Genomic DNA, 24,703 nt, shown 5'->3' with positions numbered 1-24,703 from the left:
TTCCTTCCTTCCTTCCTTCCTTCCTTCCTTCCTTCCCTTCCCTTCCCTTCCCTTCCTTCCTTCCCTTCCCTCCCTCCCTGATGGTGTTCCCTAGTTGGGTCATGAAATGTCTGCAAGAAAACCACCAAGCTCAGAGAGCATCAAGGACCCATGGTCCTTTTTTTTCTCCTCCTCCTCCTCCTCCTCCTCCTCCTCCTCCTCCTCCTCCTCCTCCTCCTCCTCCTCCTCCTCCTCCTCTGTGCAAATCCTGGTTCCTTGTAGTACTGATGATGTTCCCTAGTTGGGTCATGAAACGTCTGCAAGGAAACCATCCAGCTCAGAGAGCATCAAGCATCTGACAGTCTTTGCCCTCGCCTTCACCCCTTCCTTCCTTCCCTTCCCTTCCTTCCTTCCTTCCTTCCTTCCTTCCTTCCTTCCTTCCTTCCTTCCTTCCTTCCTTCCTCCCTCCCTCCCTCCCTCCCTCCCTCCCTCCCTTCCTTCCTTCCTTCCTTCCTTCCTTCCCTGATGGTGTTCCCTAGTTGGGTCATGAAATGCCTTCAAGAAATCCACCAAGCTCAGAGAGCACCAAGGACCCCACAGTCCTCCTCTTCCCCCTCCTTCCTCTCCACAAACCCCTCTTCCCTTCCAACCCTGATGATGTTCCCTAGTTGGGTCATGAAACGTCTGCCAGGAAACCACCACACTCAAAGGGCACCAGGGACCCCCACAAGGCAAATATTCTACAACCAATACATTAAATCAAAAGTGCAGACCAAGGAAAAGGCCACAAGACCCAACAACATCGACACACAAACACACACACACCCAGAAAGGTCACCCTGCTAATTTCCCCTGGTCCTCGCTTTCTCTAATGTTTATTTTAATGTTGTTGTTGTAATTTTTTTTACAATAATCTTTATTTTCAGGGTCACGATGTGCACTGAAATGCTGTTTGGTTTTTTTGTTTTTTAAAAAAAACAGTTTTATTAATTTTAACAACAAACAAAAACACATAAAACATAAAAACATCATCCTTTCCTACCTGAGTTTACAGACAGTGTGTAAAAGTGGTTTACCACTTTTTTTTGTGCATCCATTTCATGGTCTCCATTGTAGTTATATTGCATAATAGCTCATATTATCAATCAACAATTATATAGCCTGATATCATTATTAAACAATCATTTGACTCTAATTTTGTTAGTTCATACTTGAACGAGATAACTATAGTTGACTTAATTTATTTTATAGCAAATCACAAAGTCACACCAAGTCTATCTTAATAAAATTTTATAAAGATAGTATCCAATAAAAAAATGAAATGCTGTTTGGTTTTGTTGCACTAGGTGTGCAAGGATTAGAGAGCAAACTAAACTCAACCCCCCCCAGCATTTCACATCCTTTCGGCCGTGGCACAAAGATGCGCACGATATCCCCTCCGGGCAGCCGAGGCAGCGCACTGAGCTGGGAGATGCGCGACGCATTACTCCCAGCTCTGGCGAAAAAAGGGGGACGTTCGGTTGGACCTCTGCTGCCCCCCCTCACACACACATCCTGCCCTCCAAGGATAATTCCCAGGTGGCCTCGATTGGTGCTTTGCAAAATATCTTGGAAGACCCCCCACCCACAAAGGAAACCAGGCATTCGTGCATTTCTGCCCGGCTGGTGAATTTTGTCCATTTGTGAATATATATTTTTCCCCCACCCTCGTTGACGTCCTGTTCTTTTTCCTCTTCTCTCCTCGGGTAGCTGCCCTCTAAGTACCCCTTTCTCTCTCTCTCTCTCTGTCTCTCTCTCTCTTTCTCTTTCTCTCTCTCTTCCCCCACCCCCCTTTCCTGTCCCGAGAGATGGACTGGAGCAGTTGGCCAGGCTGACTCACAATAATAAGTGACTCACTTTGGGAACAATTAAAACGGAGGGAGGGAGCGAGAGGAAGAGGAGAGGGGGGGGGAATTTTTTTTGCCATGGCTCAAATTTCCCTGAGGTGGGGGTGGCAGCGAGAGGAGGCCCTCTCAAGGTCAGGGCTCCCAAAGGAGAACTTTAGTCACCCTGTGGGCATCTGCGAGGACCATGCGTGTGCGTGGAAATGGGGTGTGTGCAATTGCTCATCCGGTGTGTGTGTGTGTCTTTTTCTGCACTGTGCTACTTTTTCTCGTTGGCCTCCAAGATATCTTCCCTGTTTTCCCGAAAATACCACCTACCCCCAAAATAAGTCCTAGCTGGATTTTTTTTTACCACGTGCATCCAATATAAGCCCTACTTCCAAAATAAGCCCTAATTAAGACTCCACCCACCCCAGAGTGGATAGGTAAAAATTAAGCTATGGGGATGGGTGTGTGTGGAGCTGCCCTACTACTTACCTTTGGACAGGTGTAGCCAGGCCTTGCACCCCCTGATACCTGCCTGGCTGGCCCTTTCTGCAGCCGACAAGGCTGGCAAGGCTTTCCTGAAGGCCTCTGGAGCGGAGAACGAAGCTCTGGATCGATCCTGAGCTCTCTTATCAGCAGCAGCGGCCTTCAGGAAAGCCTTACCGGCCGCAGAAGGAGGAGTTCCGGAAGGAGGCCGGGGATGACGCACACAAGTGAGGTTAATCAGTGGAGGGCGTCCTCCGAAAATAAGACCTGGTGTCTTTTTTTGGTGGCCAAAAAAAAATATATGACAGGGTCTTATTTGGGGGGAAACGTGGTAGTCCTTGAGTTATGTTACGACTGCAACAGAGCCCCAAATTTCCGTTGTGGCTCCACACGAGAATTGCTAAATGAGGTTTTGCCCCACTTTATGAACTTCTTAGCCCTGGTTGTTAAGTGAATCGCTCCCGTCGTTAAGTTGCTCACATGGCTGTTAAGCGAATCGGGCTTCCCACGTGGATTGGGCTTGCTGGAAGTGCGCCAAAGGGGATTGCATCACATACACACACACACACACACACACACACAGGGACGCTGCAACGGTTGGTTGCCAAGGGTCATAATTTTGATCCTGTGACGGTCGTAAGTGTGAAAAAAAAACAGTCCTAAGCCACATTGTTCGGCCCCGTTGTGACTTCAAATGGTTCTTGTTGTAAGAAGAGGACTGTCATGCCCCTGGTGGAGACTGACTCTGAGGGAGAGGAGGAACAGCCGACAGGAAGTGGAAGTGTGGCTCTAGAAGTTGTGAGGAGAATGGGGAAGGGCAGAGGACGGCTGAGCAGTCAGAGGAGGACCCAGGCCCATACCCTCTCCATCCTAGGGCACGCAGGGAGGGAGAGGATAAGGGAGAAACCTGGTCTACTGGGGAGGAGAGGGCCTTGATCCCCTTCATAGGCTGCAGCTGTGACAACTGAATAAGCCTATGAAGGGGATCAAGGCCCTCTCCTCCCAGTAGACCAGGTTTCTCCCTTATCCTCTCCTCCTGGGTGCCCTAAGATGGAGAGGGGATGGGCCTGGGTCCTCCTCTGACTGCGTACAGGCGAATGCTGGAAACCAAGTGTGGAACTATCTCTAGTTTATGGTTCCTCTCTGAGTTTGGCATCCTTCCCAGTGTGCGTCATCTGTGGACGTCCTCCAGCCCTTATCTTGCCTGGTTTGTGTTGCTTTTTCGCTTCTTCTTATAACTGTTTGTGTGGGAGTTTTTTGTCTTCTCTCAAGGATATTCGGAGCTTGGAAGCCAAGTGAAGGAATACAAGGGGCTTCCACCTGTTTTCTGTGACTGTGTTCGTTTTGTATCGCGCACCCTGGGTCATCACAAGGACTCCTGGTGCTGCGGAGGCGAAGGGACGGGTGTGAAGCCTGGCGGTTTGGGCTCAGCTTTCCGTTGGCGTTGCCAATTCTCACTTGACATCATTCGGTGTGTTTTTCTTCCTGTGCTGCTCAATTGGATCGGGTTGAGTTCGAAAGAGCCCGTCTGTCAAGCGGCAAAGAGGAGGCTGCGGACTAAGTTTCTCTCCACAATAGATCAAGCTTAGGGGTTGCATTTATTCCCACCCACCCCACAACAATCTTCTGACCCTCATGCCCGTTCTCCCCTCCCCCACTCCGGCTTTCTATTCTCCTTCCTCTTTCCTCCTCCTCTTCCTCCTCCTCTCCACCAACTCCACCCACTTCTAACGCTGATGATGTTACCTGGTTGGGTCGTGAAACATCTGCAAGAAAATCGCCAAGCTCGGAGAGCACCAAGGACCCCGCAGTCCTCCTCCTCCTCTCTCCAAACCCTCCTCCCTTGTAGCACAGATGATGTTACCTAGTTTGGTCATGAAATGTCTGCAAGAAAACCACCCAGCTCAGAGAGCACCAAGGACCCCACAGCCACCCTCCCCTCCTCCTCCTCCTCCTCCTCCTCTTTCCAATACACCTCCAGCTTCTCCTTTTCTTTCTTCTTTTTCTTCTCCTCATCTTTCCCCATTCCTCCTCCTCCCCTTCCTTCCTTCCTTGCTTCCTTCCTCCCTCCTCTCCTTTTTTCCTCTTCCTTTCTCCTTTCTTTTTTTCTCTTTTCATTTTCATTTTCTTTTCCTTCTTTCCTTTCTCCTTTCTCCTTTCTTTTTCTCTTTTCCTTTCCATTTTCTTTTCCTTCTTTCCTTTCTCCTTTCTTTTTCTCTTTTAGTTTTCTTTCTTTTCCTTTCCATTTTCCTTTCCTTCTTTCCTTTCTCCTTTCTTTTTCTCTTTTCCTTTCCATTTTCTTTTCCTTCTTTCCTTTCTCCTTTCTTTTTTTCTCTTTTCCTTTCCTTTCTTTTCATTTCTATTTTCCTTTTCTTCTTTCCTTTCTCCTTTCTTTTTTTCTTTTTCTTTCCTTTCTTTTCCTTTCCATTTTCCTTTCCTTCTTTTCTCCTTTTTTTTGTCATTTTCTTTTCCTTCTTTTCTTTCTCCTTTCTCCTTTTTTCTCTTTTCCTTTTCTTTCTTTCTTTTCCTTTCCTTTCTTTTCTCCTTTCTTTTCCTTTCCATTTTCCATTTCTCATTTCTTTTCCTTTCTTTCCCTTTCTTTTCCTTTCCATTTTCCTTTCCTTCTTTTCTCCTTTCTTTTTTTGTCATTTTCTTTTCCTTCTTTCCTTTCTCCTTTCTCCTTTTTTCTCTTTTCCTTTTCTTTCTTTCTTTTCCTTTCCTTTCTTTTCTCCTTTCTTTTCCTTTCCATTTTCCATTTCTCATTTCTTTTCCTTTCTTTCCCTTTCTTTCCCTTTCCATTTTCCTTTCCTTTCCCTTTCCTCCTCTTCCTTTTCCTCCCCCCGGAGAACAAACAGCCACGAAAACCTCCGTGGAGCTCAGTTGATGGCGTCACTCGACAGAAGAGGAACAAAAACCAAAATGCAACGAAGTGGGAAAATAGCCCCTCTCAAAGTCACCCAGCTGGCCCTTAAAATGAGACCCAACGCTCTGATGCCCAGGACTGGCTCAGGATGTTCTCAGGCAGCCAGGCGCACCTGGGAGTTGGAGCTCGTGAAGCAGAGCGAAGAGCGTGACGGGGGCTGCCAAAAATGGCCCCGATGATTTCAGGCTGTGTTAAGAGAGCCGTAACATTCAAAAGGATGAGAAATAATTGCTCTGTTTTCTTTGTCCTTGGTTAAAAAGCACAAGTTATATAACACACCTTGTCTGGACCACAAAGTCAAGATAGTTTTGTTTTACTTTACTGTACTTTACTTTACCTTACTTTTTACTTTACTTTTTACTTTACTTTTTACTTTACTTTTTACTTTACTTTTTACTTTACTTTTTACTTTAATTTACTTTAGCTTAGTGTCATTGCACCTCGTACAATGAAATTAAACACCATCTTCACTGCACAGTAGACCCTGGTGGGAGGCTCTCTGCTTATTTATTTTATTCGTTGGTATCCCGCCATTCTTATTGTTTTTACAAATAACTCAAGCGACGAACGTATCCAACACGTCTTCCCCCTTCTGTTTTCCCCTCAAAAACAACCCTGCGAGGAGGGCTGGGCTGAGAGACTAGCCCAGAATCACCCAGCTGGCTTTCCTACCTAAGGCGGGACTAGAACTCACCGTCTCCTGGTGATTAGCTCAAAGTCACCCAATTGGCTTTCATGCCTAAGACGGGACTAGAACTTACCATCTCCTGATGATTGGCCCAAAGTCATCCAATTAGCTTTTGTGCCTAAGGCAGGACTAGAACTCACCGTCTCCTGGTGATTGGCTCAAAGTCACCCAATTGGCTTTCATGCCTAAGGCGGGACTAGAACTCACCGTCTCCTGGTGATTGGCCCAAAGTCATCCGATTAGCTTTTGTGCCTAAGGCAGGACTAGAACTCACTGTCTCCTGGTGATTGGCCCAAAGTCACCCAATTGGCTTTCATGCCTAAGACGGGACTAGAACTCACCATCTCCTGGTGATTGGCCCAAAGTCATCCAATTAGCTTTTGTGCCTAAGGCAGGACTAGAACTCACTGTCTCCTGGTGATTGGCCCAAAGTCACCCAATTGGCTTTCATGCCTAAGGCAGGACTAGAACTCACCGTCTCCTGGTGATTGGCCCAAAGTCATCCGATTAGCTTTTGTGCCTAAGGCGGGACTAGAACTCACCGTCTCCTGGTGATTGGCTCAAAGTCACCCAGCTGGCTTTCATGCCTAAGGTGGAACTAGAACTCACCATCTCCATGAGATGGGTGGCATATATACATTTAACACATAAATAAAAAATAAAATAAAATTCCCTGTTCTCCATGTCTCTTGGCAGACGGGTCGTGTGGACAAGAACGTCCCTCTGGTGACTGGACATACAGCCCCTGTGCTGGACATCGACTGGTGCCCCCACAACGACAACGTCATCGCCAGCGCATCCGAAGACACAACCATCATGGTAAGTGACGGTTGCTGGCGATGTCCCAGCCCTTCAGACCTTTCTCAGGCAGGCGGTCCTCGACTTAACGACCGTGATTTCTATTTCTAGTCGTTGTTGTCATAAGTTGAGCCACTGTGGGCACGGTCCTGGCTTTTGTTTCCATGGATGTAAGTCGCATCATAATTGTCAATGTCTGGAATCCTCTACCTGACTCTGTGGTTTCTTCCCCAAACCCCCAAAACTTTCACCTTAGACTGTCTACTATTGACCTCACCCCAGGGGTGGGATTCAAATTTTTAACAACCGGTTCTGTGGGCCTGGCTTGGTTGATGCATGTGGCTTGGTGGTCATGTGGCTTGGCGGTCATGTTTATTGGCTGGGTGTGGCCAACTCAATATCACTCACATCGAGGCACGCATCTCCTCGCCTGGCCTCTCATGACTGTGGGGATGCTGCAACAGTCGTAAGTGTGAAAAAAGGTCATAAGTCACTTTTTTCAGTGCCATTGTAACTTTGAATGGTCACTCCACACAAGCAAAGGACCAGCAAAGGAGGGGAAAAAACCTCCAGAGACGTTCCTGAGACAGGAAGTCTAGTCCCGGGGTCGCCAACCTTTTGGACCTCATAATTTTAGATTCCATGGACCACTAACTGGTTCTGTGGGCATGGCTGAATTTGTGGGTGTGGTTTGGTGGTCATGTGACTGGCTGGGCATGGCTTGTATGTAAATATTATAAATATATCAATATTGAATTTTTTATTAAAAAAAGAGCAACTTTTACCCAAAATCAGGCAAAGCAAAGATTGAGTTGCTCGCAGAATTGCAGATTCATTCAGAAATCTATCTATCTGCCATCGGCTAGCTCAGTCTGTCACACAAAATTTGCTTGCAAGCAAACTCACAAAATTAACTCACAACGCACCATGTATGTAAATAGTGAATTTTTTATTTAAAAAAGAGCAACTTTTACCCAAAATCAGGCAGGCAGACTGAGTTGCTCACAGAATCATTCAGTGATCTATCTATCTGCCATCGGTTAGCTCAGTCTCTCAAATTTGCTTGCTGTGAGTCTGCACTGACTTTGCTTGCAAGCAAACCTTCAGTCCTAAGGGAGGTTCGGCTGTGCTTAAAAGAAGAGCCGAAGATCTAAAGACTAGCTAGAAAGCAAGAAATCCAACCATTTCCTGCTTCCTAACTAATCTAAATCTCCCGTCACAGCAGAACAGATGATGGTCTGGGCAAAAAAAAGGAAAAATAGCAACTTAGCAGGAAAGTTTGCCAGGTAAGGAGTGAGTGGGGCGGGGGGGTTCCTGTGGGCCATGTGGGCGGCGCAGCCTTGTGTTTCTGCGCAGCCTGGATTAATTGCTTTGGGGGTAAGATTTCTCTGCGACCCACCAAAATTTTCTCATGGCCTACCGGTTGGCGACCGCTGGTCTAGTTCTGCCAAGAATGTAATAAGGGTTAACGGAGAGGCAGTTTCTGTAAGCAACACCAGAATCTTTCCTTCCTGCCTTCCTTACAGGATTAGCCCTGTAATTTCTTCTAACAACCGGTTCTCTGAACTGCTTAGAAGGTTAACAACCGGTTCTAGCGAATAGGTGCGAACCGGTAAAATCCCAGAATCCCTGACCTCACCCCTTTCCTAAGAGGTCTGTAGGGGGCGTGCATAAGCGCACCAATGTGCCTACCGTCCCTGTCCTATTGTTTCTTTTATTTTTCTTATATGTATCCATGTATTCATAACTATGTTTTTACTTATACCTATTGTCTTGTAAGCAATTGACAAATAAAATAAAATTAAAATAACAATAATTCAAGCCCCGCGGTTGAAGGTTGGGTTACCTGGTTGTAAATGTGAACGCAGCTTAACGGCACAACATCTGTTTGCCGTATTTCGCCAGGGAAAAATAAAGGCACAAATTATGACCCCGGGACACTTACAACCAGTCACTTACACCCAAATTGCAATCACGTGACTCGTGGGGTTGGGGATAGTGGTCGTAAGTTCAAACGTAGCTCTCAGGACAGACTTTTTCAGCACTTATCGTAAACTGTTCTTAAGTGAAGGACAGTACGCCGAGAACTACCTGAGTTTGGCGTCTTTGGTCAAAAGAGGGATTCAGATTGGAGGCAGGGATGACCCTTCAACCCTCCAGGGATGAAGCTCCCACAACTTCCGAAGGCAACTTCTGTTCCATGGGTTGATTGTTCTCCCTGTCGGGTAATTCCTCCTCATTTCCAGGTAGAATAGAATTAGAATTAGAATTTAGAATTAGAATTAGAATTAGAATTAGAATTAGAATTAGAATTAGAATTAGAATTAGAATTAGAATTAGAATTAGAATAGGACAGGACAGGACAGGACAGGACAGGACAGGATAGAATGTGGAAAGAACAGAACAGAATGGAATAGAGTAGAAATTGGAATAGAGTAGAAATTTGAATAGAATAGAATAGAATATGGAACAGAACAGAATGGAATGGAATAGAGTAGAAATTAGAATAGAATGGAATGGAATGGAATGGAATGGAATGGAATGGAATAGAATAGATTTCTTTATTGGCCAAGTGTGATTGGGCACAGAAGGAATTAGTCTTGGTACAAATGCTCTCAGTGTACATAAAAGAAAAGATACATTCGTCAAGAATCATCAGGTGCAACACTTAATAATAGTCATAGGATACAAATAGGGAATTAAATCATACCAGGAAACAGTCCATATAAATCGTAAGGATACAAGTGACAAAGTTACGGTCATACAGTCACAAGTAGGAGGGGATGGGCGATAAGGAGTGATGAGAAGATTAACAATAATAATAGTGCAGACTTTGTTTGTTCAAATAGTTCAACAGGGTTGAGGGAATTATTTGTTTAGCAGAGTGATGGCTTTTGGGGGGAAACTCCCCTTGTGTCTAGTTGTTCTGGTGTGCAGGGCTCTATAGTGTCATTTTGAGGGTGGGAGTTGAAACAGTTTACGTCCGGGATGTTTGAGGGGTCTGTAGATATTTTCACAGCCCTCTTGAATCTCTCCTTGGTCAGTTTCCATCCACTATTCCTTATCTGGCCTTCGGGTGCCTTGGAGAATAGCTTGACCCCTTCCTCCTCTCTGGGGCAGCCCCTCAAATATTGGAAGACCGCTATCCTGTCTCTCCTGGTCCTTCTCTTCCCCAGACTAGCCCGGCCCAATTGGAGTACAGGTTGTCAGCAAGTTACCTATCCATCTGACGATGATGTTATCCGTCCCACTTTTTTCTAGCTTCCCAAGAAGTAGGTTGTGGTCTACTTTGTCTAATGCCTTGCTGAAAGTATATTATGTCCACATTAATTCGCTGATATAAGGTATTAGCAGTGATGGGATTCAATTTTTTTTACTACCGGTTCTGTGGGCGTGGCTTGGTGGGCGTAGCTTGGTGGGCATGGCAGGGAAAGGATACTGCAAAATCCCCCTTCCCTCCCCACCCCACTAACCTGCTTTCCAGCTCCGTTCTCCTGGGCAGGGCAACCAAAGGAGACCCAGCCGATCAGCTGGGACTCAATGGGAGGCAGAGAAGAGATTGGGGGCTGGCGGGGCCAGTCAGAGGTGGGATTGGCCGGTTCTCCCAACTACTCAAATTTTCCGCTGCTGGTTCTCTAGAACCATTCAGAACCGGCTGAAGACCATCTTGGGTGTTAAGAGTTTGCAACAGAAATTCAAGTCCAGAAACCACCCAGATGATTGATTCAGCAGGATCATTCACTTCTTTATAAACATAATAAATGAGTAAAGTTTACAATACCATTTGTAGATTCTTTCAACGTAACATAAGCAAAAAACCTAAGCAGCAGCAGCAGCTCAGGACAGAATTCCTAGTTTCAGTTTCAATTCTCAGCAAAGCACCCGGAGCCAAATCACACCCAGGCTGTCGGCTCCGTTGGCCGCTTAGCTCACTTGCTGACTTTGTTAACCATGTCTGTGCCAGTTAATGAATATACCCTGGCATAAGGGAAAAGCTTTCACCTCCCCCAGGACTGTTTTTTTTCTTATGGGGGTCGGTTGGGGTGATGATTTGATTGGAAAGCTTTTTTTCCGCACTGGGGGCCTTATTCATGGGGAGGGGGCTGCAGCAAGCAAGGACATTAAGCCAGACACAGAACGAGCCATTTGGATGACGGAGATGCCAGTTTCTTTGAAAGGTGCGCATCAGTCTTGAAGCTGTGTAATTCTCCAACTTGGAGGTTGAGAATGGGTGGACTTTAACTCCCAAAATTCCAGTCATTCTATTCTATTCTTAATTCTTATGATATTCTATTCCATTCCATTCTACACTGTATTATTCTCTCCGTTCCTCTTCTCTCCTCTTCTATCCCATCCCACCCCACCCACTACTTCTATTCCCATTCCGTTCCATTCTTTCCATATTCTGTTCTGTAGTATTCTGTCCTGTTCTGTTCTGTTCTAGTTTCAATCTATTCTGTTCTAATCTATTCTGTGTTCTGTTCTGTTCTATTCTAGTTTCAGTCTATTCTGTCCTGTCCTGTTCTATTCTATTCTATTCTATTCTATTCTATTCTATTCTATTCTATTCTAGTTTCAATCTATTTTGTTCTATTCTATTCTAATTCTACTTACAGTTGTTCTGTTCCATTCTGTTCTATTCCATTCTGTTCTGTTCTTTCTATATTCTCTTCTCTTCTCTTCTCTTCTCTTCTCTTCTCTTCTCTTCTCTTAATTTCTACTCTATTCCATTCTGTTCTATACTTTCCATATTCTATTCTATTCTATTCTATTCTATTCTATTCTATTCTATTCTATTCTACATTCTATTCTATTCTATTCTATTCTATTCTATTCTATTCTATTCTATTCTATTCTATTCTATTCTGTTCTGTTCTGTTCTGTACTTTCCATATTCTATTCTATTCTATTCTATTCTATTCTATTCTATTCTATTCTATTCTATTCTATTCTATTCTATATTCTATTCTGTTCTGTTCTATTCTATTCTATTCTGATTTCTACTCTGTTCTGTTCCGTTCTGTTCTGTTCCATTCCATTCTGTTCTGTTCTTTCCATATTCTATTCTATTTTATTCTACTCTACTCTACTCTACTCTACTCTACTCTACTCTACTCTACTCTACTCTACTCTACCTCTACTCTACTCTACTCTACTCTATTCTATTCTATTCTATTCTATTCTATTCTATTCTATTCTATATTCTATTCTGTTCTGTTCTATTCTATTCTATTCTGATTTCTACTCTGTTCTGTTCCGTTCTGTTCTGTTCCATTCCATTCTGTTCTGTTCTTTCCATATTCTATTCTATTTTATTCTACTCACTCTCACTCTACTCTACTCTACTCTACTCTACTCTACTCTATTCTATTCTATTCTATTCTATTCTATTCTATTCTAATTTCTATTCCATCCCCCCATCCCATCCTATCCTACCTTCTTCTTGCCAATCCACCCCCTGCACTGCGCCAGCCTCTTCCTCATTTCTCGGCTGGGCAAACCAAGCCTTTGCACTTGTATAAATTTTCGGGGAAACCAGCAGTTTTTCTTTTCCTTCCCCCCTCCCTCCCCTCCCTGAGAGATTCCTGAAATTGCTGAGCAGCCAACCTTTTCCAAACCAGAGCTCTGGGCCTTTTTCCAGGCTCCCCTGGAGCAACCCCGGGCACCGTACTGGCACTGCAGAAACTCAAAAGCGGTTAGTCAGCACCCGGAGGGAAGCTAAACGCCTGATAACGGTGGGTGCAGGGTATCCGATCTGCTGCCCCTTACTCCGTTGGCTTTTTTTTTAATAAAAAGGAACATTTTCCCTTTTTTCTGTGGCTGTCCGTCTATCCGAGGACCGGTGGGGAGGGGTGGGCTTCCGACCCCAAAATCAGGCTGGGAGCTGGCAATTTTTCCATGGGCATGAGGCAGCATTTTGGGCTAAAAATAACAGCCGGGACTCAGCACCTAAGAATAGAGCTTTCCGTGCGGGTGGCCAAGGGGAGGAAAGGATGAGTCTTTCGATGCACCACACAGACAGATGCACCCTGGCGCGGATCCAGCGGTGCCACCAGCGCAACTGTTGATGGAGGCATGAAAAAGGATTTGACATGTGAGAATTGAACTTTGCTAAGGACATGGGGAAGGAGGTATCTCTTAGCCTTGGCAGACTTCACAGGGGTGGGCTTCAAGTCCCAGAATCCCCAGCCAGCCTGCTTTAAGAGGGAGGGCTTCCACTCCCAGAAACCCCCAGCCAGGATGCTTTAAGAGGGAGGGCTTCCACTCCCAGAATCCCCAGCCAGGATGCTTTAAGGGGGAGGACTTCCTCTCCCAGAATCCCCCAGCCAGGATGCTTTAAGAGGGGAGGACTTCCACTCCCAGAATCCCCCAGCCAGGATGCTTTAAGGGGGAGGACTTCCACTCCCAGAATCCCCAGCCAGGATGCTTTAAGAGGAGGACTTCCACTCCCAGAAACCCCAGCCAGGATGCTTTAAGAGGGATGGGCTTCCATTCCCAGAATCCCCCAGCCAGCCTGCTTTAAGAGGGTGGACTTCCACTCCCAGAATCCCCCAGCGAGCCTGCTTTAAGAGGGGAGGACTTCCACTCCCAGAATCCCCCAGCCAGCCTGCTTTAAGAGGGGTTGAGTTGGTGATGGTGTGAAGCCCCCAGAAACTTGTAGTATCTCCTTCACGCCCCACTTCATTCCCAAAAGGCAGCCGAGTTCAATGTTTTGACACGCTGGGTGTCAAATACGCCGAATTCCCGGTCGATCTGATGGGCGCCATGTTGGAGACGTCCAAGCGATGGCCAGACTCGCTGAAATCTGCGTTCAAGTCTGTAACTGTAGCTCTCTTTCAGATGTCTCTACCTCGCGAGTTTAGCAAGAGGGCCCATATCAAATATTTTCTTTTTTAAAAAATAAAAGATTTAAGTAAGGGGTTTGTTTTCCCTTGGGGCAGGAGAAAATAGGGACCGACAGGCAAGTGTTCCGGTCTGTTTCTCAGCTCCAGGTGTGAAGAAAAGGTGAGGGGGAAAAAATGAAAACATCTGTTGGCGTATTCCTATTTTTATCTGCATGTGAGGCTGACGGCCTCATGGTGCTAAACTGGAGATGAGCTAAGCAGGATCAGATGAATTGGATGAGGGGCTACTAAGTGATCCCATGGTTGTAGCGAAAGGGAAAAACAAAGAGTAGCTACGTTCTCAAAGTTGCACGGGCCGTCCTCAGAGAGGGGCACCCAGCGTGCAGCTCATGTGACACGTTAACGAAAGAAAATGGGGTCCTGTTGTGGTTTGCTGGCAGCTAGTGAGGACGGCTGAGGTCTCGGAGAGCGAGGACCGAGATGAGGAGCCTGCGTGGGATGCGGGGATGGGGCCAGGACCATCAGGGAGTGGCAGGCTGCCTTCAGAGGTTGTGGAGGCTGGCAGCAGTGAAGAAGAGGTCCCCGAGGAGCCTGTGCGTATGCACATAGGGCTGCTCGAAGGAAAGAGCAGCTGCAGCAGCACGGGCGACTCGGGAGTAAGGCTGCAAGGTAATGGCCCCTCCCTTAAGAGATAAAAGCCAGCTGAGAAACCGGAGTTCTTTGCACGAAGCAAAGACGTTTTTGCACTCAAGCCTTGTGGACGTTCGGATTCTCTTAGTTTGTGTTTGGAGACTCTTTGTGTTTGAAATATTTCTTAGTAACTTTATCTCGTGTTCTTGGCAGCCTTGCACCACCTTGGCAAGGCTCGTTCTTATCCGAGACAATGACTTTGAAACAGCCTTTGAACCGGGAAGGAACGGAATTCGTAAAGAATCATGAAAAGGGTTTGCTTTTATCTCTGTTTGGTGTTTGTTTACTTGGAAGCAGGTTTGGTGGGGTCAAGCTTTTGGGGGGTGGGCAGTGCTGTGGGGTGCTGTGCTGTGGGCGAGGGGGAGAAATCTCTCAGAAATGTTTTGGGGGCGGGATGAGGCCATTGTGAGCCTCCAGATTAGTAGTAGAGGCTCTGGCTTAAGAGAGCAGAAAAGGATTCCTTGGGCTTTGGAACTCCGTGCCTCAAGAAAGTGGCTGATCATCTCAGCCACTTCAAAGAGTCGAAATGATCTGCTGTCTTTAGGTTACATTTTGCATCATGAAAATGTCATGGGTGATTTATTTTATTTTAGTATTATTTTCTTTTTCTTTTCTTTTATTTTTATGTTTATTATTTTATGTTTTTTTATTTTTATTTCTTTTGTTATTTCATTTGATTTTATATTTGATTATTTGATTTTATATTTGATTATTTGATTTTGATTGATTTTATATTGATTTTATATTTTTATTATTTTATTTTTTTTATATTCTATGTTTATATTAATTTATATATAAAACATATAATTTTATATTATTATTTTATATTCTATTCTAATTTTAAATTTTATTTCATTGGATTCTATTCTATTTATTCTATTTTATTATTTTAAATTTCATTTGATTGCATTCTATTCTATGTATTCCATACTATTCTATTTTATTGTTGTTATTATTTTAAAATTTTATTTCATTTATTTTTTTATTTTATTCCTTTTTATTGTATATTTTACTTTATTTATATTTATTATTATATAGGAGCTTACAATCTCACAATTTAGTTCACCGTTCCAAGTTACAACAGCAATGGGAAAAATGACTTGTGACCATTTTTCACACTTATGACCGTTGCAGCATCATGTGATGCTGGTCATGTGATCAAAACTTGGTCACTTGGCAACCGATTCACAGTTATGATGGTTTGCAGCGTCCGGAGGTCACGTGATCTTCTTTTGCGATGTCAACAAGGAAGCCAGATTCACTTAACAACCAGGTTACTAACTTAACTACTGCAGTGTTTCACTTAACAATGGTGGCCAGAAAGATTGTAAATGAGGCAAAATTCAACAAATTTTTCACTTAGCAACAGAAATCTTGGGGTCAATTATGGTTGTATGTCGAGGACTACATATGTGCTACCCTTCTCATGGCTATTGAGAAACTTTTAGTCAAGAAATGAAAGAATTTCTCACTTGACTCGAACAGCGGCTGTTTTCTCTCCCTCCAGGTCTGGCAAATTCCAGATTTCCTGCCCTTGCGTAACCTGACGGAGCCGGTGGTGACCCTGGAAGGGCATTCCAAGCGGGTGGGCATCTTGACTTGGCACCCCACGGCCCGCAACGTCTTACTCAGCGCAGGTAAGAGCCACTCCACCCACCTTGGGAACTTCCAGTGGCATGGAGTTTTTCAGGTTAAGCCAGTGTTTCTCAACTTCAACAACTCTACGATGGGCGGACTTCCACACCCAGAATCCCCCAGCCAACCTGCTTTAAGATGGCTGGACTTCCTCTCCCAGAATGCCCCAGCCAGCCTGCTTTAAGATGGCTGGACTTCCTCTCCCAGAATCCCCAGCCAGCCTGCTTTAAGATGGCTGGACTTCCCTCCCAGAATCCCCAGCCAGCCTGCTTTAAGATGGCTGGACTTCCACACCCAGAATCCCCAGCCAGACTGCTTTAAGATGGCTGGACTTCCACTCCCAGAATCCCCCAGCCAGCCTGCTTTAAGATGGCTGGACTTCCTCTCCCAGAATGCCCCAGCCAGCCTGCTTTAAGATGGCTGGACTTCCTCTCCCAGAATCCCCCAGCCAGCCTGCTTTAAGATGGCTGGACTTCCACTCCCAGAATCCCCCAGCCAGCCTGCTTTAAGATGGCTGGACTTCCACACCCAGAATCCCCCAGCCAGACTGCTTTAAGATGGCTGGACTTCCACTCCCAGAATCCCCCAGCCAGCCATGCTTTAAGAGGGGTGGGCTTCCACTCCCAGAATCCCCCAGCCAGCTTGCTTTAAAAGGGGTGAAGTTATTGATGGTGTGAAGCCCCCAGAAACTTTTAGTATCTCCTTCAAACTCCAGTTAGTTCTCAAAAGGCAGCCCAGTTCAATGATTTGATATGGCAGATGTCAAAAAACTCACATCCCCCAGCAAAGCTGGCTGGGGAATTCTGGGAGTTGAAGTCCACCCATCTTAGAGTTGTTTTGTTGAGATCTATCTGGAGTATGTGAGTAGGAAGGTGTATATTTTTTCTTGGAAGCATGGAACTGCGCATCATCAGAAATGGCTCCGTGAATCCTCCACCTGGAATCCCATAGGGACTAGTATCTTAACTCCTTCTTTTAAAGGAAACATAAAGGACCATCTCAATCTATCCAGGTAAATTTGCTGGGCTCACTTCCTTCTTTCTCGACTTTGAAAAATTGCGGCGAATTCTTCCGCTGATCTATTTTTATTTTTTATTGACTCGATATATGGATGGGTTTGAGATTTATAAGGCTGCCTGATTCAGACAGGATTATTCTGGGCTCAGTGCAACGCAAACACTCAATACACAGCAACACAGACACACACAAATGTATCACAACAAATGGACGAGGTGTAGATACACCATATTTTTTTCTAAAAATATTTTTATTTCCTTTAAAGTACATACAGTTCATCTTCCATTTAACGGTGTGTCGTCTGGGTATAAATATCTTGTGCCATACAACATTTTAAAGCTCTTAGAATGAATGAACTGGAAGGGACCTTGGAGGTCTTCTAGTCCAGCCCCCCCTACTCAAGCAGGAGAACCTATATACTATTCCAAATAAGTGACTGTCTCTAGACTCTTCTTTTAAAAAAAAACCCTCCAGTGTTGGAGCGCCTGTGACCTGGTTGGGGGTCTCAAAGATCGTCTAGTCCAGAATAGAGGTTGAGAGAGTCGGGAGGGATCTTGGGAGGTCATCTAGTCCACCCCTGCTCAATCAGGAGAACTTCTGCCCAGGGGTGAGATTCAACAATCTCAGCGACTGGTTCGCTGCCCGGTTGCTCGGTGGACATGGCCACGATGGGTATGACCTACAAGAAATTCCGGGAGGGCCGTTTTTCACTTTCCCCAGAGTCCGGAGGCTTTCCTCGGGCCTCTGGGAGGGCGAAAATGGCCTCCCCCAGGCTCCGGAGGTCTACCAGAAGCCAGAAACAGCACCCATTTCCTGACTTCCGGTACTTCTGGGAGGCCCGTTTCCCCCCTCCTAGAGCCTCCACACGGAACCCGCACTTACCTGGATCCAAAACGAGCCGTGTGGAGAATTTGGGAGGGGAGGGGCAGGATGGGTGGGGCCAGCCGGTCAGTTCAAATACTGGTTCAGCGAACTAGATGTAAATTTAATATCCAGTTCGCCTGAGCCGGCTGAATCCTATCCCTGCTTCTATCATTCTGGAACAATCCAATCTCTTCTTTAAAACCTCCTGTGATGGCCCAAAGGGGTGTGGCACAAAGGCCGCACAGTCAGATAAGCAGTAAGAGTCCCTTTATTATCTCCAACTTTGACCCCCAATGTCCAGGTTACCTTCAGGCTGGAGAAAAACTCTCCCAGGAGCAGCCTTTGACTGCAGAAAATTAAGTCCAAAACAGGGTAAACACAAACTGTAACTTAAAGTCCAAACAAGCCAAATAATTAATTTGGCAGGGCAGGAGCCAGAATTTCAGACTAAAAAGCACGGCAAAACTCACACGGCTGGGAAGACGGAACACGGATAAACCAGGAACACGGATAAACCACGACAACACAGGATATAAAGTCACGTTTGCTCCCAGCAGCCTTACTTTCTTATCCACTGTGTTCCCAGCTGCAGCTAATGAAGGGAATCAGGGCCCTTTCCTCCCCCGTAAGGCACGCAACCCACGTTGCTCCCTTCTCCGTTCCTCCCTGCGTGCCCTAGGATGAAGAGGGGATGGACCTGGGTCCTCCTCTGAATTCCCTCTCCCTTGTTCTACCTCTCCCCTGCTCTCCCCAGCCGGACTGTGCCCTTCCCCAGTTTCCTCCCCAGCCAACAGAGCCACACTCCCACTTCCTGTCAGCTCTTCGTCTTCCTCCTCAGATTCAGACTCTGACAGGGGCATGACACCTCCAGGGATGGAGGACCCATCCATAATCTGGTATTTCTTGACCGTGGCAACTTGAAGATGGGTGAACTACAACTCCCAGAATCCCCTGGGCAGCAACCTAAATTTTGGGCTCGACTGGGATCACGAGAAGGAGGAGGGCTACCGATAATGGGAAGGAGATTGGGGAGGGGTCCTCTTATTGTGTCCTAATGCCCTCTCTGGATCAGGGGGAGACAACGCCATAATTATTTGGAACGTGGGCACCGGGGAGGCCCTGATCACGCTGGACGACCTCCACACTGACGTCATATACAACGTGTGTTGGAATCGCAACGGCAGCCAGATTGTCACCACCTGCAAGGACAAACACCTGCGCATCATCGACCCCCGGCAGCACCTGGTTGTGGCAGTGAGTGAGGCTGGCCGAGGGGTGGGTGGGTGGGATTGCCTTACCTGCCCCCAGCATGTGGGGTAGGTGCGAGTTTTGCTTCCCTTGTTTGGCATCTGAGCGGCTGAGATTAAACTTGGCAACTAGAAGAGGGGTGGACTTCCACTCCCAGAATCCCCCAGCCAGCCTGCTTTAAGAAGGGAGGGCTTCCACTCCCAGAATCCCCCAGCCAGCCTGCTTTAAGAAGGGGAGGGCTTCCACTCCCAGAATCCCCCAGCCAGCCTGCTTTAAGAAGGAGGGCTTCCACTCCCAGAATCCCCCAGCCAGCCTGCTTTAAGAGGGGAGGGCTTCCACTCCCAGAATCTGCCAGCCATCCTGCTTTAGAGGGGAGGACTTCCACTCCCAGAATCCCCCAGCCAGCCTGCTTTAAGAAGGGTGGACTTCTAGTCTCAGAATCCCCAGCCAGCCTGCTTTAAGAGGGAGGGCTTCCACTCCCAGAATCCCCAGCCAGCCTGCTTTAAGAAGGGAGGGCTTCCACTCCCAGAATCCCCAGCCAGCCTGCTTTAAGAGGGAGGGCTTCCACTCCCAGAATCCCCAGCCAGCCTGCTTTAAGAGGAGGGCTTCCACTCCCAGAATCTGCCAGCCATCCTGCTTTAAGAGGAGGACTTCCACTCCCAGAATCCCCCAGCCAGCCTGCTTTAAGAGGGAGGGCTTCCACTCCCAGAATCCCCAGCCAGCCTGCTTTAAGAAGGAGGGCTTCCACTCCCAGAATCCCCCAGCCAGCCTGCTTTAAGAGGAGGGCTTCCACTCCCAGAATCTGCCAGCCATCCTGCTTTAAGAGGAGGACTTCCACTCCCAGAATCCCCAGCCAGCCTGCTTTAAGAAGGGTGGACTTCTAGTCTCAGAATCCCCAGCCAGCCTGCTTTAAGAGGAGGGCTTCCACTCCCAGAATCCCCCAGCCAGTCTGCTTTAAGAGGAGGGCTTCCACCCCAGAATCCCCCAGCCATCCTGCTTTAAGAGGGAGGACTTCCACTCCCAGAATCCCCAGCCAGCCTGCTTTAAGAAGGGTGGACTTCTAGTCTCAGAATCCCCCAGCCAGCCTGCTTTAAGATGGGTGGGCTTCCACTCCCAGAATCTCCCAGCCAGCCTGCTTTAAGAGGGAGGGCTTCCACTCCCAGAATCCCCCAGCCAGCCTGCTTTAAGAAGGGTGGGCTTCCACTCCCAGAATCCCCAGCCTGCATGCTTTAAGAGGGGAGGACTTCCACTCCCAGAATCCCCCAGCCAGCCTTCTTTAAGAGGGAGGGCTTCCACTCCCAGAATCCCCCAGCCAGCCTGCTTTAAGAGGGAGGACTTCCACTCCCAGAATCCCCCAGCCTGCATGCTTTAAGAGGAGTGGGCTTCCACTCCCAGAATCCCTCAGCCAGCCATGCTGCCTTGGGAATTCTGGGAGTGGAAGTCCACTTATCTTAAAGAGACCAAGATTGAGAAACAGTGTACTAATGCTTTGTGCGTGCCGTGTTTGTGTGATCTAACCCACTAACCCTTGCCCCCCAGGAGACCCTCAAGCCTCACGAGGGGGCACGTCCCATCCGGGCCATCTTCCTGGCTGACGGCCGCGTCTTCACCACTGGCTTCAGCAAGATGAGTGAGCGGCAGCTGGCCCTCTGGGATTTGGTACGGCTGGCCGGCATCCGGAGGGGCAACCAACCCATGCCTGGGAGTGGTCTCTCTGGGAGGGGAGAGAGGAAGGGGTGTATGGGGGCTACATGACTTCACCTTTGACTCCACAGGAGGAGGAGAAGAGCAACAGAATAAGAGGGGTGGACTTCAACTCCCAGAATTCCCTAGCCGGCAGGCCTCAAAATGGGAGGACTTCAACTCCCAGAATTCCTGAGCCAGCAGGCCTCAAAATGGGAGGACTTCAAGTCCCAGAATTCCCTAGCCGGCAGGCCTCAAAATGGGAGGACTTCAACTCCCAGAATTCCTGAGCCAGCAGGCCTCAAAATGGGAGGACTTCAACTCCCAGAATTCCCGAGCCGGCAGGCCTCAAAATGGTTGGACTTCAACTGCCAGAATTCCCGAGCCGGCAGGCCTCAAAATGGGAGGACTTCAACTCCCAGAATTCCCGAGCCAGCAGGAATTCTGGGAATTGAAGTCCACAGGTTGTAAAATAGGCATAGATGCCCGCAGTTGGGTTAGAAAGAGTGTATGTACCCCCCTTGGCCTTCCTCTTCCTCTCTCCTCTGGCCGGCCCGCTTCTCTGTGACCCGGCCGGCCCGTAACGCGCTCTTTCCCGTCTGCCAGGAGAGGTTGGCGGCCCACGAAGGGATGAGGCCCATGCGCGCCATCTTTACCCGCGAGGGACAGATCTTCACCACGGGGTTCACCCGCATGAGCCAGCGGGAGCTGGGCCTCTGGGACCCGGTAGTCGGGCTGCATGGTGTGGACCCCCGACCCCCAACCCCGCCCTCTGGAACTCGGGCATTGCTCTGCCCAGCCCTTCCCCTCCTGTCTCTGGGGGGGTCCGTTGCAGAGCCACTTTCGGGTAGGGGAGGGTTGCCCAAGGCGTTCTTATATGCATCAAGTCCAGAACATGTGCACGCACGCACGCACACACACACACACACACATGTCCCTGTAGAAGTCAGTGCTGCAAAGGCCGCTTCAACCTTGATTGCAACTCATTAAACATTCTTAGGCCTGTTTTAGTAATTGCCATAAAAAAGGAGGGGAAAAGAGAAAGGACATTCCAATTCTTTATCTTTAAAATATCGTCACTGTAAACTACTTTTGCCCTTGAATATATTTAATTGGAGGATGTGATTGACGACACCCAGCCTGTGAAGGCGCTTAATTGGAGAATCTGATTTATGACCCACCGGGGGGGGGGGTAAACAGGGTCACAGGTGACCATTCAGTGATGTAGGCCAGAGTTGGCTTCCTACAGGGCAATGCCAGAATGTCGCCTCTAATAAATCCTTTGAAGTTTTTTTGAAGTTTGGCTCGAGAATCGTGATTTTCATTAGGGTGATGGCTGGAATCCTGACACTTGAGCTGGTCACGATCGAACTCCAAACAGTTGGCAGAGTCATCTAGCAATAGCACTAGCGGGTGGGATTCTACCGGTTCAGACTGGTTTGGGCGAACCCAGGGGTTAAATTTACATCTGGTTCACCAAACCAGCCCCTCCGCCCTGCCCCTCCCCTCCCAAGAGTCTCCATTTTGGATGCAGGTAAGCGCAGCTTCTGCGCGGAGGCTCTGGGAAGGGGAAAAACGGGCTTGGTTCTGGCTTATGGTGGGCTTTCAGAGCCCAAGGGAGGCCATTTTTGCCTTCCCAGAGGCCCAAGGGAAGCCTCCGGACTCTGGGGGAGGTGAAAAATGGTCCTCCCGGAAGTTCCAGTAGGCCACGCCCACCATGGCCACGCCCAACCAGCAACTGGGCAGCGAACCGGTTGCTGGGGTTGTTAAATCCCACCCCTGAATAGCACTTAGACTTATATGCCACTTCACAGTGCTCTCTAACAGCCCTCTCTAAGCGGTTTACAAGTCAGCCACGTTGCCCCCAACCATCTGGGTCCTCATTTTACCGACCTTGGAAGGACGGAAGGACGGAAGGCTGAGTCAACCTGGAGCCTGGTGGGATTTGAACTGCCGGATTGCAGGCAGCTGGCAGCCAGCAGAAGTAGCCGGCAGTACCGCACTCTAACCACTGCGCCACCGTGAAAGTGAACCTCAAATTTACACACAATTTACACACAGAGAGAAATTTACACATACACCCATAGACACATCCCCTGTGGAAGTCAGCATTGCACTGATGGTAAAAGTGAACCTCAAATTTACACACACACAGTTACACACACAGAAATTTACACAAGCACTTACATACAGACACATTCCCCGTGGAAGTTGGCACTGCAATGATAGCAAAAGTGAACCTCAAATTCACAGAGAAATTTACACACACACACATTTACATGCAGAGAAATTTACACAAACACATTCCCTGTGGAAGTCGGCACTGCAGTGATGGTGATAGTGAACCTCAAATTTACAGAAAAATTTACACACACACATTTTCATACATAGAAATTTACACAAACACTTACATATAGACACATTCCCCGTGGAAGTCAGCGCTGCAAAGATGGTGAAAATGAATCTAAAATTTATACACATTCACATTTACCCACATAGAAATTTACACACACACACACCAAAGATGCTGAATCCGAGCACCAAACTCAACAATGAAGACAAGGGCAGGAAGTCCTCGACTTATAACTATTCATTTAGTGACCGTTCAAAGTTACAATGGCACTGGAAAAAAAAGTGACTTATGACCACTTGCCACACTTAACGACGGTTGCAGCATCCCTGCAGTCCCGTGATCAAAATTCAGACTCTTAGCAACCGACTCATAGTTATGACGGTCGCAGTGCCCCGGGGGTGTGTGTGTGTGTGTGTGTCACGCAATCCCCTTTTGCAACCTCCTGACAGGCAAAGCCGCAGGGCGGGAAGCTGGGATTTGCTTAACGACCGTGTTTCTAGCAACGCAACTGCAGTGATTCACTTAGCAGCGGTGGCAAGGAAGGTCGTAAATGGGACAGATTTCTCCTTATCAAATGTCTCGCTTCGCAAGAGCCATTTGGGGCTCAAATGTGGTCGCAAGTCGAGGACTGCCTGCACTTAGTCGCACCCTCTCCTTTTCTCACAACAAACCTCCTGTTTACGCCGGATGTCACCTTCCCTGATGGCGTCAGGCGTCAATCAAATTTATTGCCCATCCGGGCGAGGTTCTGACTGACCAGCAGAGGGCAGCCCTTGGCCTACTTTTGACTCCAACAGGGTTCAGCAGTTGACATTTGGACAGGAGGCCACCAGGTGATCCCAGGGCCCCAAAACCTTAACTGGGAAGTTGAAGCTCCGAGGAGACTTGACTTCCGGTTCTGACCGTGCCCGGGCAATGCCTGGTTCCCAGAGTCTTATTGCTGTGGATTTTGGGGGTTGGTGTGTGTGTGTGTGTGTAGGGGAATGGAAGGGTGCATGCGGGTGTGCTGTGTTCCCAGGCCGGGGGCTTTAAAATACGTGGTGCGACTAGGAATGGACTATGTAGTCCGTGCAGCCCAGGGGTCTCCAACCTTGGCCACTTTTTAAGACTACAACATAGAATGACAGAGTTGGAAGGGAACTTGGAGGTCATCTAGTCCAACCCCCTGCTCGAGCAGGAGAGTCGATTCCAAAGATGAGCCTCTACCTAGGATCGAACTCACAAGCCTCCTGGTTTTGAGGCGAGAGTGCGCGCCTCTTAAGGCCACCGGAGATGCTCGTGGGCTTCCGACTCCCAGAATTCCCCAGCCAGCCTTCTGGGAGTTGAAGTCCTCAAAAGTAGACAAAGGTTGGACACCCCTAGTGTGTGGTCCCATGAGGCACAGCGCCTCAGGCTGTGGGGAGACGGTTAGAGTGCATGAGGCTAACGGCGGGAGGAGTCAGGGAGGGGGGTCAGACTAGACGTCCTCTGGGGAAACCCTTGGTTAGGATAGTAGGCCCAGGATGTGGCCCTTCAAGGAGCATTTGGGTTAACAGCTGGATTCCAGGGGGTTGGAATGGGGAGGGGTGTGCAGTGTCACCCTGGGTCCTCCCCCCCCCTCCCCAGCTGTGTGCATGGGCCTTGGAG

General features: G+C 47.8%; 1 protein-coding gene across 4 annotated transcripts in view; it reads left to right on the top strand.

Moving 5' to 3' along the window:
* Positions 1-24,703, top strand: part of CORO6 (coronin 6) — a 54,121-nt gene that overhangs the window by 17,368 nt on the left and 12,050 nt on the right. The window contains exons 3-7 of one of the 4 annotated variants that reach the window (XM_087924372.1): positions 6,641-6,763; positions 15,785-15,914; positions 18,866-19,047; positions 20,581-20,700; positions 21,331-21,450. In XM_087924372.1, the coding sequence (XP_087780498.1) occupies positions 6,641-6,763; positions 15,785-15,914; positions 18,866-19,047; positions 20,581-20,700; positions 21,331-21,450 (675 nt within the window). The remainder of the gene's footprint in view (positions 1-6,640; positions 6,764-15,784; positions 15,915-18,865; positions 19,048-20,580; positions 20,701-21,330; positions 21,451-24,703) is intronic. The other 3 variants (XM_087924356.1, XM_087924363.1, XM_087924366.1) reach the window with 3 other exon arrangements.

Source organism: Pseudonaja textilis, chromosome 1 (genome assembly GCF_049901715.1).
Source record: "Pseudonaja textilis isolate UNSWEBS1 chromosome 1, rPseTex1.2, whole genome shotgun sequence".
NCBI classification, from domain to species: domain Eukaryota; kingdom Metazoa; phylum Chordata; class Lepidosauria; order Squamata; family Elapidae; genus Pseudonaja; species Pseudonaja textilis.
The sequence above is the reverse complement of the archived record's forward strand: the minus strand, read 5'-3'. Positions and strand labels throughout refer to the sequence as shown.